The sequence below is a fragment of the Aspergillus undulatus genome (genome assembly GCF_047715775.1).
Source record: "Aspergillus undulatus strain CBS 261.88 unplaced genomic scaffold BDV17scaffold_27, whole genome shotgun sequence".
NCBI lineage: Eukaryota > Fungi > Ascomycota > Eurotiomycetes > Eurotiales > Aspergillaceae > Aspergillus > Aspergillus undulatus.
In genome coordinates, this window is record NW_027396631.1 from 308,956 (window position 1) to 327,317 (window position 18,362).

The 18,362-nt window shown below is 50.6% G+C and overlaps 4 protein-coding genes across 4 annotated transcripts; 2 read left to right on the forward strand and 2 right to left on the reverse strand.

The window, feature by feature from the left end:
* Positions 1 to 208: 208 nt before the first annotated feature.
* On the reverse strand, positions 209 to 2,855 carry BDV17DRAFT_264779 (RING-type E3 ubiquitin transferase MAG2). The gene is made up of 2 exons (XM_073758074.1): positions 2,348 to 2,855; positions 209 to 2,296 (listed from the first exon to the last, which is right to left on the reverse strand). Exons 1-2 carry the CDS (start codon positions 2,591 to 2,593, stop codon positions 392 to 394), a joined length of 2,151 nt encoding a protein of 716 aa, XP_073615171.1. The 5' UTR covers positions 2,594 to 2,855; the 3' UTR covers positions 209 to 391.
* A 382-nt stretch (positions 2,856 to 3,237) lies between these two features.
* BDV17DRAFT_100819 (mRNA-binding ubiquitin-specific protease UBP3) lies at positions 3,238 to 6,486 on the forward strand. Its single transcript, XM_073753680.1, has 2 exons — positions 3,238 to 3,912; positions 3,964 to 6,486. Exons 1-2 carry the CDS (start codon positions 3,394 to 3,396, stop codon positions 6,025 to 6,027), a joined length of 2,583 nt encoding a protein of 860 aa, XP_073615172.1. The 5' UTR covers positions 3,238 to 3,393; the 3' UTR covers positions 6,028 to 6,486.
* Positions 6,487 to 8,170: 1,684 nt separating this feature from the next.
* BDV17DRAFT_100824 (uncharacterized protein) lies at positions 8,171 to 9,158 on the forward strand. The gene is made up of 4 exons (XM_073753681.1): positions 8,171 to 8,307; positions 8,371 to 8,408; positions 8,562 to 8,704; positions 8,769 to 9,158. The coding sequence occupies exons 1-4, from the start codon at positions 8,281 to 8,283 to the stop codon at positions 9,125 to 9,127; spliced, it is 567 nt and encodes a 188-aa protein (XP_073615173.1). The 5' UTR covers positions 8,171 to 8,280; the 3' UTR covers positions 9,128 to 9,158.
* Positions 9,159 to 14,477: 5,319 nt separating this feature from the next.
* BDV17DRAFT_291826 (OPT oligopeptide transporter protein-domain-containing protein) lies at positions 14,478 to 17,443 on the reverse strand (the record flags this gene model as incomplete). Its single annotated transcript, XM_073762210.1, has 8 exons — positions 14,478 to 15,094; positions 15,172 to 15,298; positions 15,357 to 15,560; positions 15,616 to 15,811; positions 15,868 to 16,381; positions 16,434 to 16,557; positions 16,619 to 17,206; positions 17,261 to 17,443. The coding sequence occupies 8 exons, from the start codon at positions 17,441 to 17,443 to the stop codon at positions 14,478 to 14,480; spliced, it is 2,553 nt and encodes an 850-aa protein (XP_073615174.1).
* Positions 17,444 to 18,362: the final 919 nt, after the last annotated feature.

The window sequence follows — 18,362 nt, forward strand, 5'->3', positions numbered from 1 at the left end:
ATTGAAGGGAAGAGAGGGAAAAGGGAAAGGCGGAATGTTTTGGTTGAAGACAACAAAAATCATAATAGTAAAGCTGGGGAACGTTTAGCACGGCGATCGTCAAGGGGCCAGCAAATCAGCCACAGAGGAGGGTCCCCACTCTGCAAACAAGATCACTTGCAGGTCCAAGCATCGTCAGATTAACAGGGCAGCTTTATTTCATTGTTTATTTCATTGCACTAGACTTCTAATAATATATAAAGTAGTGTATGTTCGTAAATGCAAACAGCCGTCGACTCCTTCCCTCTACTCCAAAGAACTATCATGATACCGTACTCGCGCTTCGAAGAGACATAACAAAAAATACAGAGAAGTTGTATAAACAGAGCGGAACGCCGCCACCGCAATCAGGTCAAGCGCCCCTTTGGATATTCGTCGACATGAGTGTAATCTTCTTGTTCTTCTTCCCCTTCTTCTTGGCCTGCGAGGAAGAACTGTTTTCGTCGACAGCCGTTTGGGCTATCAGCTCAGACTCCTGCTGCGCAAACAGCTCCTCCTCCCATCCTTCAAGCCAGCCATCTCGCGGAGTAGGTCTGAGGTGGTCCGGCTGCGTTGATCCTGCGACAGCGGCGGTACCCCAGACCGTGCGGGCTCCGGAAGGGCTGGTTGACGGACTGGCCAGGGCGCTGAAGTGGGACGACGACCGAGGTGGTGAAGCGGAAGATCCGAGCTCGATTCCGGCATCTGCTGCAGAGGAACTACCCACTAACGGCAGGAAATCACGGTCATTGAATGGACGATCGCTAGCGCTGATGCTTGGTCTTTTCTGGCGGGCTGCGGCCCATCTCTTTTCATCCTCCTCCTTCTCCGCTCTGATGCGACTCTTCTCCTCGCGAGCTTCCTTTTCCTTATTTCGCTTCCTCCTCTTGCCCAGCTCCGCACTGAACTGCTCTAGAATTTCAGGTACAACGACATCCCTCCAATCGCACTCGAGGAAGTTGACTTCGCAGCCTTGAGGAAGGTGGCCGAGGTACTTGACTCGCTTGCGTAACTCGTCATCTACAATGTGGCCGGTAGTAATGTGTTCGACTCGAGGTAGGATCGTCGCCGGAAATAGTGAATAGTCGCCAAACGCGGCTTTCAGAACGCGAATGTCAAGCGGAGATAGGTAGTAGTGAGGTAGTGCCTGGTAGAAATAGTACGGCAGGTCGGAAGGATGAGGCGCGTTGCCGCCTCTCGCGGCGTGCTTCTGCTTGGGCCTTGTGCCGTTCGTGCTAGTCAAGCTGATGTTACCCATCGCCTCTGTTGCCTGAGATATTACGTTCTCCGTCGAGAGGGTGGCTGAGTCAGACGAGGCTTGGCCAGACTTGGTCGCATGCTGAGATGTATACATGAGGGCAACTTCTTCTGGTGGCTGCTGATGATCAACTGTGTCTTTCGGAAGCCGAGTGACATGTGGCTGAAGTGATGGCTCTGGTGGATTCCCAATGCCTTGAAGCTTTTGTTTAGCCTCATCGATGGCTGATACTGCCTTCTTCGTCCATGTTGTGTCGTCTCCGAACAGCACTTCGTCCTCTTGCTCCTGCCTGCGCAGGTCCTCAATCTCGGCATCATATTGTGATTTCATGTATTCTTCTCCTCCTTTCATTATGCGAGCATAGTCTGCAACCTCCGCAGCGTGATACCACGGAATGTCCTCTTCAGGATCGAGGCTCTCAGCACCATCTCTGGGTAGGGCGAGAGTGCTGCGAGGCTCCCTCTTGACTAGCCGAAGCACAACGTCGCCGCCCTCGAAAGGTAGAATACCCTCCTGGCCGCTGAACCATCTCACCGGTCGTGTTTCCGAAATGTAGATGCTGTCCCAGCAGATAGGGCACTTTTTCGAGCGCACCTTCTTCTCAGGCACCGGATTCTCAGCGTCTGTCGAGTGCATAAAGCGAATTAGACAAGGCAGACAGAAAATATGTCCACACCGAGCCATCCGTGGAGCGACAGGGGTAGATAAGCAAATCGGACAACTGGACGACTGGGTCTGTGCGGAAACAAGGATCTGAAGAATCGAGTCCCAGTCCAAGTGGACATCTGCATTAGCTGCCTGAGCATGATAGACGCGGTTTGGCGTTACAATGAAACGGTAATTGGCGTGCACGTAGCGCGCCTTATCCATTGCATGATAGCCAGAACCAAGGCCCCATGAGTTGTAGCGGCGCGTGTTTCGCGGTGGAGGATGGTACTCGGGTCGAGGGGGAAGGGAAAAGTTCATCAAATGGGTAATGGACGTCTGTCCTTTCCGGCTGGTTGTCGATCTCATGATGGTCTATTCAATCAGCACAACCGCTCGGAACTTCTGCTTGCTTGGAACACCCACCGACTCATCGATATCATCATCCAACAGCCGCGGACGTCTTTGTCGTTTGTGCTGGCTTTTGAGAGCCTGGTTGTTCCGAGGTGAGCTCGAGCTCCTCGAGGCCAATCCTGCGCCAAAACTGCCCGATCCTCCGCGTCTGGTACCGCTGTCGATTGCCGGTGCAGAGTGAAACGTTGAGGATGACGACTTATTCGGGATATTCACGGCCTTGGAAGAGGTAGGAGTCTGGCTAGAATTGGACGACATTGCTTGCTTGAAGCAACACCAGTCGTCTTTCGGCTGAGGAATTGATGAGGGGCCGAGTCCTCCTGACTCAAGAGGGGCGTCTCCGCAAGGTACAACAAGCACAAAATAAATCTCAGGACATAAGTAACGGATTCAATCGGATAGAGAACCCCGAGGGGTAAGATGGGAGAGGAGAAGCACCAGCAACCTGATCCTCCTCCGGCTCGAGGCAGGGAAAGGAGAAAGCGAGTGAGGGGCGAGACATGAGGGAGCAGGAATTGGCAGCAGTATGTCATCGGGAGGCTTGGCGGCGGGAGCCTCAGGCACGTGCACTGGCAGTGGTAACTCCCCGAAAAAAACATCATCTCAGTCCGCTTCGGGAGCTCTGTCGCCTTTCTGCCGCTGCCCGTCTGCCTCTCCTCTCCTCCTCTGGCCGCCCGCTGCCTCTGCTCTCTTCTTTTATTATCATCCTTCCAATAACTTATTCACTTCGCTGGACTTCAGGTTAGTATACCCTCTTTCTTTTTCTCTCTTGCTTTTTTTCGCTCTATTACTCTGCCTTCGTGCGTTCCTCTTTGTGCATTTCCTCTTCGTGCAGGCTAACACACGAACCGCCCCCCCTCCTCTAGGCCATTCGCACAGACATCGCCGAACCTCATCGCTCCAACTCTTCTTCTTTTTATCGAGCCAGCTGCCCTCAAGGGATAATGGCCGCCTAATAGGCTCAATCTCCTCGCGAATATCTCTCAGGACCTCGTATGGCTCCCATTGAGGCAACGCGTGGCTGAAATTGTCAAGGCGGCTCTCTCTCGTGCCTGGACATGATGAACCATCATCTGCCCGCAATGCCCCATGGGCAGCCACCCATTCCGGCGCCTCGGCGTCAGCAGGACGTTCCCTACGCCAGTGGCCCTCCCAACATGCGGTCGCCTCCCGCGTACATGGGTTATCCACCGCAGATGAACGGCCATCCTCCTCCCGCCGCCTATTCTCCGCAGCAGTATCCCCAGTGGTATGGACCGTTTCCGCCGATGCAGATGCCTCCTCGCCCTCACTTTAACCCATATGCACCGGCTTTTATCTCGTCGTATCCTCCTCAACAGCCTTTAATGGCTCCAGCACACATGCCGCCACAATCGCTTCCTCTACAGCCAAGGACTTCGACACCCTTCCAGAACCCGATGTCACCGTCCGTTGTCCCAGCTCCTGCGCCAATTCCGCCTCATGCTCAGTCGCCCGTGGTAGTTCCCGTCCATCCTACACCTAGTCCGGCTATGTCCTCTCCTGTTCCTCCTCCAGTCAACGCTGCTTCCCCTCCTAAGGAACCTTTCCGCGCTCCGGTAAGAGATATTAACCCAACCCACTCTTGGATATATGCTGATATAATATAGCTTCCTTGGCTTTCAAACCCTGATAGTCCTTTCCCGGCCAGAGCGCCGCGTAGACGACGAAACACCCGCAATTTGCAGGCTTCTTCGCTCTCCGTGGAGCTCCCTATCAAGGATGCACCTCGTCCACAAGAGACAAAACCTCCCGCACAGGTCAAGACCCAAGGAACTCAGGCTCACACTCCTTCTGAACCGCAAACTCCAACGCTATCTGCTGCTCCCTCTGTTGCGGACTCCACTCAGCCTACAACGCCTTCTTCCGCTGTGCAAAGTGCAACTGCCCGTCCTCAGTCCCAATCCAAAGGACTAAAAGCAGCCATCCCGATTGTGCCAGTTGTCCCGGTCCTCCCTGCTCCCAACACTCCCCGTCGCGGCACCACAGGCGAAGCTAGCCGCCCTTCCGAAACACCTAAATCGACCTCAGAAGTAGCTAGTACGACTACGGAGACCCCAGCGGAAGCCGCAACTGAGCCAACTGAAAAGAAGCCTGAAGAGCCCGCCAAACCTACAGCGCCAAAGTCTTGGGCGGACTTGGTCAGAAACAAGAACCTTGCTCGTGCGGCTGGCCAGAGTGCTCCGTCGGGTGTGGTTAATGGCCTAACTTCACATCGAAATCAGTCCGTTGCAGATGTTATCTCCAATATCGGAGACGAGGTTTCTCAGTACAGCGACAAGGTTTCCTTCCTTGAACCCAGAGGGCTCGTCAACACCGGCAACATGTGCTATATGAACTCAGTGCTTCAGATTCTTGTTTCCTGCGTCCCATTCTATCAGTTCTTGGACCATATCGGCAAGCGAGCGTCCCACAGCATCCAGAGCAACTTTCCCGTGGTTGATGCCCTGATCATGTTCATGAAAGAATTCCGTGTTATTGATGCTGCCGAGGACGAGGAACAGCTGCGCAAGAGGCTGAAGGCAGCTGAATTGGAACAGTATGGAGAAGCCTTCGTTCCGGAGTTTGTTTATGAAGTCATTCGCCAGCTTCCACGTTTCCGAGACATGCGACGCGGCCACCAGCAGGATGCTCAGGAATTCCTGGGTTTCCTTTTGGAAGAAATGCACGAGGAATGCGCTCGCGCTGCTAAGGATTCTACAGCAACAAACGCTAACTCTACACCTTCGGACAGCGAGAATGGCGACGGCTGGTTGGAAGTCGGCCACAAGCAAAAGCCTGCTGTCACGCGGTCGTCCGGACACATTTCCTCCGAGTCTCCAGTTACGAAGATTTTTGGCGGCAAGATCCGGTCAGAGTTCCGCGTGCCTGGCAACAAGCCTTCGGTGACCCTCGAGCCGTATCAGCCGTTGCAACTTGACATTGGCGCTCCGGACGTCCACAACATTATCGATGCACTAAAGGGATTGACCAAGTCAGAAAGCATCCAAGGCGACTTCAACTCTGCACGAGGCCCAAATGTAACTGCCACCAAGCAAGTCTTCATTGAGACATTGCCCCCTGTTCTCATCCTTCACCTTAAGCGATTCCAGTACGACAGCGTGACACATGGCACTCAAAAGATCTGGAAGAAGGTCGGTTACCCTCTCGATCTGGAAATTCCTCGGGAGGTGTTCCCCCCACACCGACGAAACGTCATGATGGCTCAAGGCGGCCTTCCCAAGTATCGACTCATTGGAGTCATTTACCACCACGGGAAGAATGCCAGTGGCGGCCATTACACCGTCGATGTTCGTCGTCAGGAGGGCCGTGAATGGATTCGCCTCGATGACACAATTATTCGCCGGGTCAAGAGCGAGGATGTTGCAGAAGCTGGCGGAGAAGAAGACCCGAAGGTGCTTGCCGCGGCGCTGGAACAGCATAAGCGCGACGAAAAACCTGGCAACATATACGATCATATTGATCAGGACGAGCAGTCCGACGACGACCGCGGTTGGAGCCAGGTCAACGGTACCGGCTCTGGTGGCCACTCGAGCAAGAAGTCCACTCCAGCTGGTGTCAACGGCACCCCGAACCAGTCTGGAGCATCATCCGGAGTTCGCACACCGCTCGGACGATACGGAACCCGCGACAACAAGGTGGCATACCTGTTGTTCTATGAGCGCATCCCATGATTTCTATACGACGAACGAGAGGCCCGGTTCAACCCCGGAATATGATACTCTCACCAGACATCGCAATACGCATGGAGATGCCCCACCCTTCACCACCCTTCAACAATTTATCACCATCGAATTCTCATGCATCGATCAACCTGATCAGTTGCACGATGCTCTACCTCTCGATCGTTCATACGATCGCACATTTATCCTCAACCTTGATCAACAGACTATTTACACGAGGACCAGTCTTACCCGGCAGTTGGGAAGCTATTTACTATCGACATTTTATCCGACTGAGCTATGCTTTTATTGGCATTTATGCTACACACTCAGTATCCCGCGACGCACTTTACCCTTGCAATTTCCATTTTCATCTAATCTATGACTCTCATCCACTCACCCAATATGGCTCCCCATCTTGACATTGCGCTTTTATTTTCTTTTCACGATGCTGTATCTGGTGGATGATGATGTCGCTCTGGTATATACCCCGAATTTCCTCGCATAGCCCTTTGGTTTACCTCATTTCACGGCTGCTTCTCCTAGGTTCTGTGCTTGCTCCGTGGCATGAGACGGGATTATAACGACTGCATGAATTTCCTTTCATAGATGTGTACGTTGCGTTGCGTGTTATCATCAGCGTGGTTGTTGCGTGTCGTTGTCGTGTCGTCGTTTGGTGTTGGTGTTGGAGTCCGAGGCGGGACGGTGATGATGCTTATCGTTACTGGATGAATATGGTTGTGGTGTGTTACTTACCAGACAGAGGGGATTGGAAATGTTGTTTATGCTTACTGATTGTGGATGTGGTGGTGATGACTGGACTGGACTGACTGGATAGGAGGATTGGTGGTTGGACAAGGAGACGCGGACGAAGAGGACATATGAATGAGTGGATGTGAGACGTGAGATGTGAGATACAAAAAGCTTGCTTCAATAAACAAAATTTGTACAACTTAGCTCCATTTCATTTATCTTGACGCTCTCGCTAAGCAAGCGAGACTCCCACCTGGTGTATATATATATATCCGTCCACTCAACGCTACTTTTGACCCCCTCTATACCTCCCTGACGATCACTCTGTTCAATCACCACCCCTTTGCAGAATAGGAGCTGTTTTGTAGAGTCAGCACAAGTCCAGAGGAAGGTCGTCTACATAGACGAGCCATTTCATTATCTCTATCTCATGATACTTCGCACAGTCATTACTAGTTGCTGCCTAAGGCGGAATCCAACCAGGCACTGCAGGTCCATTTCACATATAGGTAGCGAGCGCTGTGGCACTGCTACTACTACTACTACTACTATTAACGAGAACGTGAACAGAAACATCTCCACCTCGAATTGATTTTCAACTGGCACAAGTACTATAATCCCTGTTGGCATTGAGCTTGCAGAGTACTGGCGGTCCTTGACTGGCAAAGCTCTGCGCGACAAAGACAGGGGAAGGGAAACGACTTATCGACTCAGTAAAACTTAAGATGAGAGACATGCTCAATAGATGCTTTCTTGTCATCCAGATTAAGGAGCTGGCTCTGACCCTGGCCCTTGTCATTGTGCAGACTTTGCAGGCTCTTATTTTTTATTTTTTATTTTTTATTTTTTGTTAACAGCCTGATCGTAGGTAGGGTGAAAGTCCTCTTGGTCAGCTACTTTTCCCGACCCTGGGCACTCAGACTATTCAGATGAGGTAAACAGCGGAATTATTATCTAAATAGCAAATGAACAAGACAAGGCAGTTACATACATCCGGGTATCTTCTCGGCAGTATGAGCTTGTCGACGTGGTGTGTCTGTGCTGGCTGGATACAGGAAATACGACACACGCAGGGCTCCCATTGCACGGCTTACATCTCCCAAACGCTGGCTGGCTGACGCGGGCATCCAGGTCAACCCATTTTCGTCGGTACCACCACCCAATCAGATTTCCAAGGCTACAAGGCTGCGAGGCAGATTTCAGAATTCAACCGGTTGCGCAGATCCCTGTCATGTTGACTTGTCACCAATGGAATGGTGTGGCTTAGGTTTATCCCGTTTGACGGCGACGACGAACTCGGGCAATCTCCCAATGAGCCCGCCAGGAGAGGTTAAAGGGAGAGAAAAAAAGAGAAAACACAATTATACTGTTGAATTTAAGGTTATATAATAGAACAAAGACCTCTTGTGCCACTTTGTTTGGGTTCATTCACTCAACCTTAAACCTTATCTCTATTAGGGCTATGAATACTCCTACTGGCCATGGCGGAGAACACACCATCAAACCCACAGAATGAGATCCATATATTCGAGGAGATTGGTATGGAACATATCGCCTTTTCTTTCAAGATTTTGAACCATTAAATCTGATCAGTAACTATAGAGAGTGAATGGGTTCACCGTGGGTCTGAATTGTCCATTGTAACTGTACGAGCAGCAGGAAGAATACTGTGATAAAAGATCATGAGATGCTGACACGCATATAGGACCCACCGATGGCCAATTTCGCCATCTAAGTATTTCTATACTGTGCATAATCTATTCCGAAAACCTCTGATGGAAAACCAAACCTAGATTCTGTACTGCCAACTTCGCAAAGGAGCAACTCGACTATAAAACCAGATTCCAAGGAACATTCTGGTCAGTGATAGACAAGGACCTCAATGGGACTTTCCACTGCCAATATGACCATACCAATAAGAGGGTCACACCAAAGAGTATGTATGCGTCCTCCTGTTCAGTGATAAAGTGCATCTACTGCATCTGCTAACAATTAAGCAGTATCGTGGAGCTGTTACAAACTAAAAAGAGCCTACAGCGCAAACAACTACAACTGGAAGCAGCTGAGTCTCCACATCACCTGGAACGCACAAACAGAAACAGGAAGAGGGAGACAGGTAGCCTACATCTTCGACTTCCTACCCTTTGCTGAGCAGATGGACTTCCTACAAGCTCTCCCCTCCCCTGAAGCCCGAAGGCATAATCCTTTTTCCTGGCATGCTGTTTTTGCCCGAGTCGTTTTGGAGCAGTATGATGAGGCCTTGTGGATGATTCGGGATCTCGTGAAGGCTCATGAGAAGGTTGGTGTTTTCGCTTATATATGTAACGATTTGGATTTCAGGCTATCGGAGGACACTTAGGGCTATTTTTACATTACTGCACTGGAAATATATAATAAGCATGTCTGTTGTCTTCGTCATGTTCATTTCCAGGCACTGGTTTTGTTTCCATATCAAGTCGTCAGAGGTTCTGGCGGTGGCAGCGGCCGCGGGAGAGGGACAAGCAGGCATCCGCGAGAAAGACCAGGTAACTGATCATAGCCTTCATAATACGGCTGAGCCTTTCATTACTGGTACCGAAGGGACTTTACACACGGTCCATCGACGACTTGCGGTTGTCTTGAGAGGGGTGGCCAACCCCATCGGCCCCCCAGTGGCTCATTGGGTTCGTTCAGATGAATCGTTCTCCCTGATGAATTGTTCATTTGGGAGTCCCCAAAGGTTTCAGCCGGAGTCGATACGCGGTTATTCTTCGTAGATATTGAGCAGCGTATCAGAGAATGACCCGGGATGAGGCGTACAGCTCAGGATGCTCGGGGCGGTTCTTTCCTTTTCTTCAGCTGATCCAAGCGCGGATTCTCGTTTCTCAGTCCGTCGATATTCTATTCTGCACGGCCAAATACAGTTATCCTGTGTATATATATCTAATTTAGCCTGCGAGCCGAAGTATTCAGATAAGTGCCTCCACAACAAAGCTTTCATCATCCCGGGGTGGATTGGTACAGGGTATAGCGATTAGATCGACATTTATTCGTATCTTCACCAGATCAGCAAATAACATCATCACTACCTAGGAAAGTGGGTGCACTCATTCTCCCTTTTAAACAAGGGATGTCGGTATCATCACAGTCGGGGATGATAATTTGTTGGCGTAGGCAAGTAAACAATGAGTCAGAACCTGAGGGATCCTTGGTTTTCCTTTTGAACTTCACGTGGGGCGTTATTGATTCCGTCCATACTATAGCTATCTATTGTACTTAGAGGGCCTTGCAACATAGACCATTTTCTCTTCCGCCCCGCGGAAGGTGTGCAAATATCTCTTAAAATTCTGAGACATGGCAACCACCTGGCGGAGGTGATCGTCCGTAAGCTCAGGGGTACCGCTTCCCTCCTGTTTTGCCTGATAACAGGCGAGGGCGACAGCGGTTTGGAAAGCTGAATGGACAAAAAATTGTAAGCTGGGTTTATTTCCATGAAGAGGTTCACGTGCCACAAAGAGAGACCTGACCTACCATTACGTATCTCGCGGCCATTCCATTTGAGGCGCTGCAAATCCTTTGACTTGCGCACGAATTCTTTGGCGTCGTAGGAGCAGCGGATCTCCTGTCCATCCGTCCCCCTGTTGCGAGCCAGTTTCTTGAAGTGGTTTTCCCGGATCTGCTGCCTGGAGCCGTACTGTGTGGTGCTGTTACGATGATCATCCAGGTAAGCAATGCCCCAACCAATCCCTCCCGTCAACTTTATGTAGGATAGGTCCCTAAGCATGACCAGCAGGCGTCAGTCAACTATTCCAGCATTGCTGAACGGCTGTCCGGTTATGTTGCTGAGTTGTCTGACCGGATCGGCTTGTGCACGACATGGCTGGATCTCTACCAGAACCCTAGGATGCAGAAAAGGCTATCGGATATCTACATGCAATTCTTTGATTTCTTCACCCGAGTCGGCACCTGGTATCTGAAGCCTAAGCCGTCACGCTGGCTAGACTCATTCAACGCGAATTTCTCCGCTAGCTTCGACAATGCCGCTGAGTTGATCAGGAATCCGGTCCAGCTCATCAGAGAAGAGACGGAGATTGAGAGCGCGTGGCAAGTCAAAGCCATCGTGCCGCATATGGACCAGTGTCTCGATGCTTTTGAGGCCCGAATCACGGCTCAGGTCATAAAAACCCGGAGGGAGACCAATGACGTTGGGCGTGAGATGTATGGCCTGTTGATGGAGACGGTGCGAGAAGGTAAGGTTTCTCATTCCGTCCCTCGACAAGGCCGTAGATGACCCTGCTAAAACAAATGCCCGGTGCGTACAGTGGAATTTCTAAAGCAGCAGCTACAGGAAATACACGCAACACAGCAATCCCTGCCAGGAACACCCGGAAAAGTCATGGAAATTGAAGGAGACGATAAAGACACCATGCAACCATTGAGCCCATTGAGGTCCTTTCCAGATACGAGGCGGACCAACGACTCTACCATCTCCTCCAGTCAAGCATCGACAACGCCGGAGGCAGCGACGGGATTATACTGGCCGCTCAAGCCGGACGGCTCCTTGCCGAACCCACCATGGTGCATGTCCTTGGTAGATGGGCACAGGCAACCCCAGAATCCGGAGAAAACGCCCAACTCCTCTGGATCATCAGCCCCTATGAAGCTGGGCCGCAGACCAGCGCACAACTAGCAGCGATGGGCATGATCTGGACGGCAATACAGGCAAGGGCCCAGTTCATATCATATGTTTGCCAGCGGCCATATCACGAACAAAAGAGCCTCCATGACAAAGACAAGGCCTCTATCCCCCTGGCTTACAGTTTGATACGCCAACTGCTGCAGTTCCAACCGCCCGAGGACAGATTGACTATACCCGAGCAAATGGTTCAAGCCCTAACCCGACCAGCAGACGAGGGTTGGGACTGGAAGTGGGACGGCGCAATAAGGATGCTACACGTCCTGTTGCAACATACACCCACCATGGGGTACTACACTATATCCGGCCTCAATCTTCTTGAGGGTGGCGCGCGTGACATGTGCCTGGAGCTGGTCGACTTGCTTATTGCACACGTCAAGAGGGTGGACTGGCCTGTGCGGATTCTGTTCACAACGTCTGGCCAGTCGAGGGTGCTTGCTCAGAGATTGCCGAAGGAGAGCAAGATCATAACTACCAACACCTTTTATCAATTGAGAAGGAAAAACACGTATATAAGTTTGAGAATGCTCGAGTAACGGATGTGCCCGACTCCCGAAGTGACCGCGGCAATAAGGTATTTTGGACACTGAGCAATACATGAATCGACCGAGCACTAACATTGACCTTATTGGATGAAGACGCTTCTGGCTAGGGCTCGTAGCGATGGTTCTCCGGGATTTGGGTGTAACGTATATTCATCCACCGAGTCTACAGTTCTCCACCCCATATTTCAAGTCGTTCTTGCAGTCACCAAGCATCAATGTACTCACCCACTGGCCCAGCGCCGTTCGCTTTACAGATCTCTTAAGCCAATTGTACTGCCAAGCCCGGTCTAGCATCTGTCATAGGCCACTGAGTATCTGCAATTAGCACATACAACCACAGGGTGTGAGAAGGGTTTACCGTCCGCTCAGCCGTACTTAAGCCGCGGTTATCAATGTGGTTAGAAGTTCAACGAGTCCTGAGTGTGTTGCTGCGTTAGGGGTGATAGACACTAAGACTGGGGTGAATACAGGTGAGAAGTAAAAGTTTACAAAATTTAGGCTGCTACTGTAATTCTCCAAGCTTGAAACAAATAGCGAGGGCTTTTTCTATTTTCATCCAATACTTTTAAGCTATACGTTAGCTACTCTCTTTACTTTATTTATATCTTCTAACCCCATCATTGACGCACTAGATCTAGTAAACTAAGTATGGTAACATTTGCGCGACGCAGAAATAAAAGCTAAGCGCGTCGAGCGAGGGGTTGACCACGGCGTTTCGGTTCCCTTCAAGGTTATGTTTCCTGAAGTCAGACCGCTGGATGGGCCTCGACGCTTCATGGGTATGATCTCGCGAGTCAAATTAGATTGGGGGAGGCTATACGATCACCACGGCAGGTCTATCTGGATGTTGTTTTGACGTAGGTAATGTTAACTGGGTACTCTTCAAGAACAAAGGCCATCGGCTCGGGCATAGCCGTTCACTCCTTCGCATCTATTCAAGCGATCGCAGATGGCCCCGCTGATAAGCAGGAGACTATCCAGGCCAAGGTCCTCGCTGAGTCGAGAGCATTGGACACGCATCTAGGGGCAGCCGTGATGAAGCGAAATTCAAAGGAGAGGCGGGAAGCTTTGCTAAAGCTAGAGGACCTCTAGGAGTTCAGGCGCTCTCATCCAACTGTTGGGGCATGTATTCTGGGCTCTCAATTGGAAGGAACGGAATCTTGCTTACCTTCGATGTATAGCACTTCACCCCACTGTTGGTTGCAGCTAGAGTGGCCGGAGACTCAGAGGCTGTTCTGTTGGGTGTGGACTTGGTTGAACCGGGAATGTCTTATATGAATATACGTTTTTCCTAGAGATCGAACTCGAACGGTCAGGTTCAGATGTGACATGATAGGCTATATTATATACTTGCCAGCGAGTTGAATACATGGACTATCCTTATAATTCCTTATAAAGTCGGGATTATTTAACGCGTATAGGGTCTTACTGGTCGGTAAAACCAGTACCGACCTGAGAAGAAATAGATAGGAAAGCGGCTTTGGAATTGTACATATTGCAGGGTGCACCTATAAAGGCACTTTACCATAGGGAAACTTCCGTTATGAATGAATAACATCAGTGCAAGAAAAGCCACATTGGGACTGTCGACTACTTGATATGTACGAATATGAGGCTCTTCCCGTCTACCATCACTGATTGCTTACTGCTCACGCGAGCCCTAACTCCGGACTTAGCGGATATAAAATCCAAGTCCAGCCTACGTGTCACAATGTATAGAAAGCGCGCTCATCTTAAAAAGCGGCTTCAAATTTGTACCCACCCAAAGAACTTCTGGAAGCTGGCCTCCACGAGTCAGTCGAAGCCTGGAAGGACCCTGGCAATGGCATGTACTCGCTGGGCGTGTACCACCAAATGCATTGTCTTGATCGACTCCGCAAGTCGTTGATCCCGGAGCGATACTACGCGACTGAGTCAGCGCATGACCTTGAACATCATGTCCGTAGGTCTTACTGTCTCTTGCTTCCTTCCGTCGATTTTGGATGCGGCGTAAGGTACAACCAATACTAGCGAAATCAAGATCATTGCGTCGACGTCATCCGCCAGAGTATTCTCTGCCACGGCGACATCTCCCTGGTTTACTTCTGGAACCGAGACTGCAGCTACGTGGATGAACGCGGGGCTGTCCAGTATACCGAGGAGTATCTGCGAATGATCCCGGAGGAACGGGGGAAGGGGGCGTTTGCGATATGGGATAGTGAGTGAGGTTCAGTGTCATGATATGGAGGCCATTAACGCATGGGCAATTGCTCACAAAATGGACCAGGAAAAGTATGGCAGGTAGGTAGTGGACTGAGGCTGTGTAGGCCTGGACTGTCTGGACAGCTGGAGGGGAGGGGAAGCATTTGACCGCGTGATACAACAGGTATTACCAGGATGGTGATTTGATAGTCTTTCTGTGAAGTTGAACCAGTGTCGACGACAATAATACCGTACCATGTCCACAAAAAAAAGGCCCTCGAGGCTCATCCTGCCTGCTCTCATCCCACTCAAATAACAAACGTCCCAACCCTAGGCCCAAAATACCCCCCCTCCCCCAACGTCAACCTCGTACAAGCCGTACTTTCACACCCAGAGTCTGGAGAATTGCCAATCCAATCCACACTCGCCCCATGATAACTAACGGCAAAGAAAATAACCACCGCCGCAATCGCAATCCCGCTCGAGAACGCCGCAGACAGAACATAATTATACTTCGACCAAAACCCAAGGTATCTCTTCCTTAAATACGTCCAACTGATCCAACCCGGGATTACAGCGGGCCACATATAGCCTAGGTTGTAAGGCGACCAGGTATGCCCCCCGCTAAGTATAACGACGGGGTGGATCTTGGTTAGAAAGTGTGTTTTTGGGAGGCGGCGCGTGGCGAAGTAGTGCAATACTGGGAAGGCGAGACCGGCTGGGAACGCGGCGAGGAGCGCGGTGTATTGGGCTCCTGAGCCGAAGACGCGGCGGGCCCCGAGGGACCCGAAGAGGACGGCGGCTGTGAAGTAGGATTGCAGATTCGGACAGGTGAATTTGTCCTTTTGGTTCGGCTCGCACATATCGGGGATTCGGGTGATTTGGAAGTTCATCACGCCGGTGCAGACGAGGGCGGATACAATTGCTGGGTAGAATGAGTTGCAGGTTAGCGATGGGCTATGGGCATAGGTTGCAACCATGCTGGTGAGGAAATTTGCTTACTCGCGACTACCTGGCACCAGAATGTCTGGCGCGGAGGAACCTTGAGATAATGGCCGAGTTTCAAGTCATTGGCAAAGCTGAGAGCGTGGGCTGTAGTCACGTATCCGAAGCCTTTGAAGAAATTCATCTAGATGGGGAAGTAAGTAACCTTTACCTACGTGTCTAGTGAAAATATGGATACGAACCGTCAAAGCATTACCAGGCTGCCACGCGCCTCCAATAAACTCCGCCAGAACGTTATATTCCACTTCGATTCCCGTCGTGGCGTATATAATGCCGGTGGGGATGGTGAAAATAACGGCGAGCGCGATACCGAAGAACACGACGCCGACACTCGTGTTGGTTGGCCAGCCCGCGACTGCGGCAACCCCTAGCCCTATAGCGATGACCTATAAATGGGTGTGGTGAGTCGATGCATTTACCGCCCTTGAAACGGCAACTTACATTGAGAATTAGGTACCACCACTCCGGGGCCTCGCGGTATGTCCTCATAAGTTGGCTGTGGATGTCTTTGAAGTCGTTGCGCCGACCGTCCCTCTTGAAGGTGTTGAACAGAGATCTGAATCCCAGCGCTATATCCTTCCGATGGTAGAGTATAGCATAAGACACGACGGCACTGTATACGGCAAAGAAGAAGATACTAAGGAGATGGTTAGCTTCAAGAACAGCGTAAGACCTGGGTATGGGTAGTCTCACTAGTAGCAGATGGACGAGGCAGCAATGTATACCGGGCTGTAAGCCAGATATTTCTCCGTGTCGAGAAGACCCTCGTCATTGAGGATCGCGGAAACGTCATATTGTGAGCCATTGTTGGTGAACATTGTATTAGTATTGATGGGAAGATATCCCGTGTGATACGTGTTTGACCAGTACATTCCCGCAATAACAAATGCACCGAGCAATACCCCACTAAACATGTTGAATGTAACGTGCAAGGGAACAACCAGGGGGTCGACATTATGAGTGACGATATTCCAATCGAACGTAGGAAGAGGGTTAAAACCAAGGCCCTTGTTCAGGCCGGTAATGGCAGTCAGCGTGAAATTATTCGGTTCTATCCACGCGAGCCAGTTGAACAGCGAGACGGCCGTGACGATATAGTCAGGGAACCAGAACCAGACAAACATCAGGCTAAATGCGAGCAGGAAGAACTTGTAGCGCGACATGTTGTAAAATCTTCCAAAAGGTCCCGGGACAGCTTCACTCTTATCTGCAGGCCGTTAGGAGACTGTGCTGTGGACAATCAAGGGTTCGAAACTAACCTTCATGAAGAGACTGGTTCAGCGCTACAGTGACCAGCGAGCGGGGCCAGATGCAAAATGAGGGATAGACCAAGAACCGCCGAGCCAATCCAGCGAGCCCATATCCCATCAGGTTCATGGACAGCTGTGTGAGGTTAGAGGTCTATCAATCTAAACCTATCGGTGTCATGGCAGTGGGGACTTACCGAAACGCAGATCTGAAATCCAAATGAGCTAGCAAATGGCATATTGAAGTATTTCTCCATCCACGTCGTGAAGATAATATACCGTGAGTGTGGCAAGGCAGATGCAACATTCGCCATGATAGATATTAGCATATGCTCCTTTTGGTTGAACTTCCCCGGGTTGAGTTTAAGTGTTGCACCAAACAAGGCAAATTCGCCCACGGGGAGCCACTTCTCCCACGCTCGACCAAGTGGGAATGACAGAAGCTGAACGACGGCGCCTTCTACTCGAATCGCAGGCTGACGGACGGAAAAGAGCTGATTGACAAAGCTCAGCAGGACGACGAAAAAGAGGCCGATGGTCCATGCGCGAATCGTGCCGGCTGGTGTGCAATCATCATCCTTGTTGCTAACGACAGCGCGGACTTCGGCATAGGGGGAGTTTTCCGTTAGGAGCGAGATTTCAATTTTGATTTCGGCGATGAGCTCGGCGTGTGCGTCTGGTCTTTCGAAAAGATCGGAGTGGTTGACGAATTCTTGGAGACGGACGATGGACTCGCGGTTGAAGTTAGGGTCGTGCTCATGGAAGTCGAGGATATGTTTGGCGCGCTGGAACAAGTGAGTCTGTTGTTTGCTTGCGTTATAATATACGAGATAACTTACACTGGCAGCGTCTTCCAGGCTGAGAGTCTTGCTATACTCCTCGGCTTCAAGGTATTCCTGCGGGCTGCAACCGAGAATCCTTGCTTTCTCTTGGAGCTGGCCTTCGCTATATTCGAGCTTATCACTTGGATCCGGTGAGGGAACCACGTTGATGGCACTGGACTTTTCGTCGAATGCCGCCATTTTGTTTGCTGCGGGACCATTCCAAGGGATATGAAATCCCTAGGACAAGGGGCTTGAGATATGGCTTGTGCTGCGAACCTGCAGTTCAATCACAGGACGGTCGCGGCCTTTATCTACGCGCTGCGCAGACTTGTAGACAAAAGGTCTAATCTAATCTACTGCTGAAGACGTGCTTCTGGGGGCGAATTACGTCCGTTGACCTAATCTCTTGGCGAATAACGCTCTTCATTCGGCGAGCCAGAACGACCGTGGGCCCGGAGACTTTAATATGGTATACAGCGAGGCCACGAAATAGAAAATGCAGAGTTTATTATAACAGCGCCAAGGAAAAGCAAGCAATTGCCCTCTCGATGATGTTATATGGTAATGAGTAAAGAAACAAAGCATCTACAACATCCAAGCGATCCCTCTTTGTTGCGATGGTGCCATTTGCATCTGGGCCATTCCTATTCCTACTCCGGCGTAGGTGTCTGCCCTAAGTTCTAACTCATTGTTAGTCTGCCAAGTTGTGGTGGGGATTGATGTAAACGATGTCTCTTTGCTGGCGAATCATATCATATTGTCATAACGCAAGGCATGCCGAAGATCGCGAAGCTTCTGTGGACAATGAAATGTTTTTGAGCCGGCATATAATTGCCCATACACACGTGCTCGGAATTACCGATCGGATGAAATATTTCTTCTTCGCTTGGACCTTCCCTGCCGATCTTCTTATACATTGTAGGAGACGCCGGCCTATACGTACTCATATCGCCACTGAGGTTTGTTTTGCATGGCTAATTTAGCTACCTCTCTTGCGAGAATGTTGTAATTTTCTGGGGAGATAACAAACTCCGTGCTGTTATGAACCATGCGTAGATTAGGCCAAAGGCCACCTGCTCTTGCAACGCATATCCGGTAACACGATAGGAAGATAATC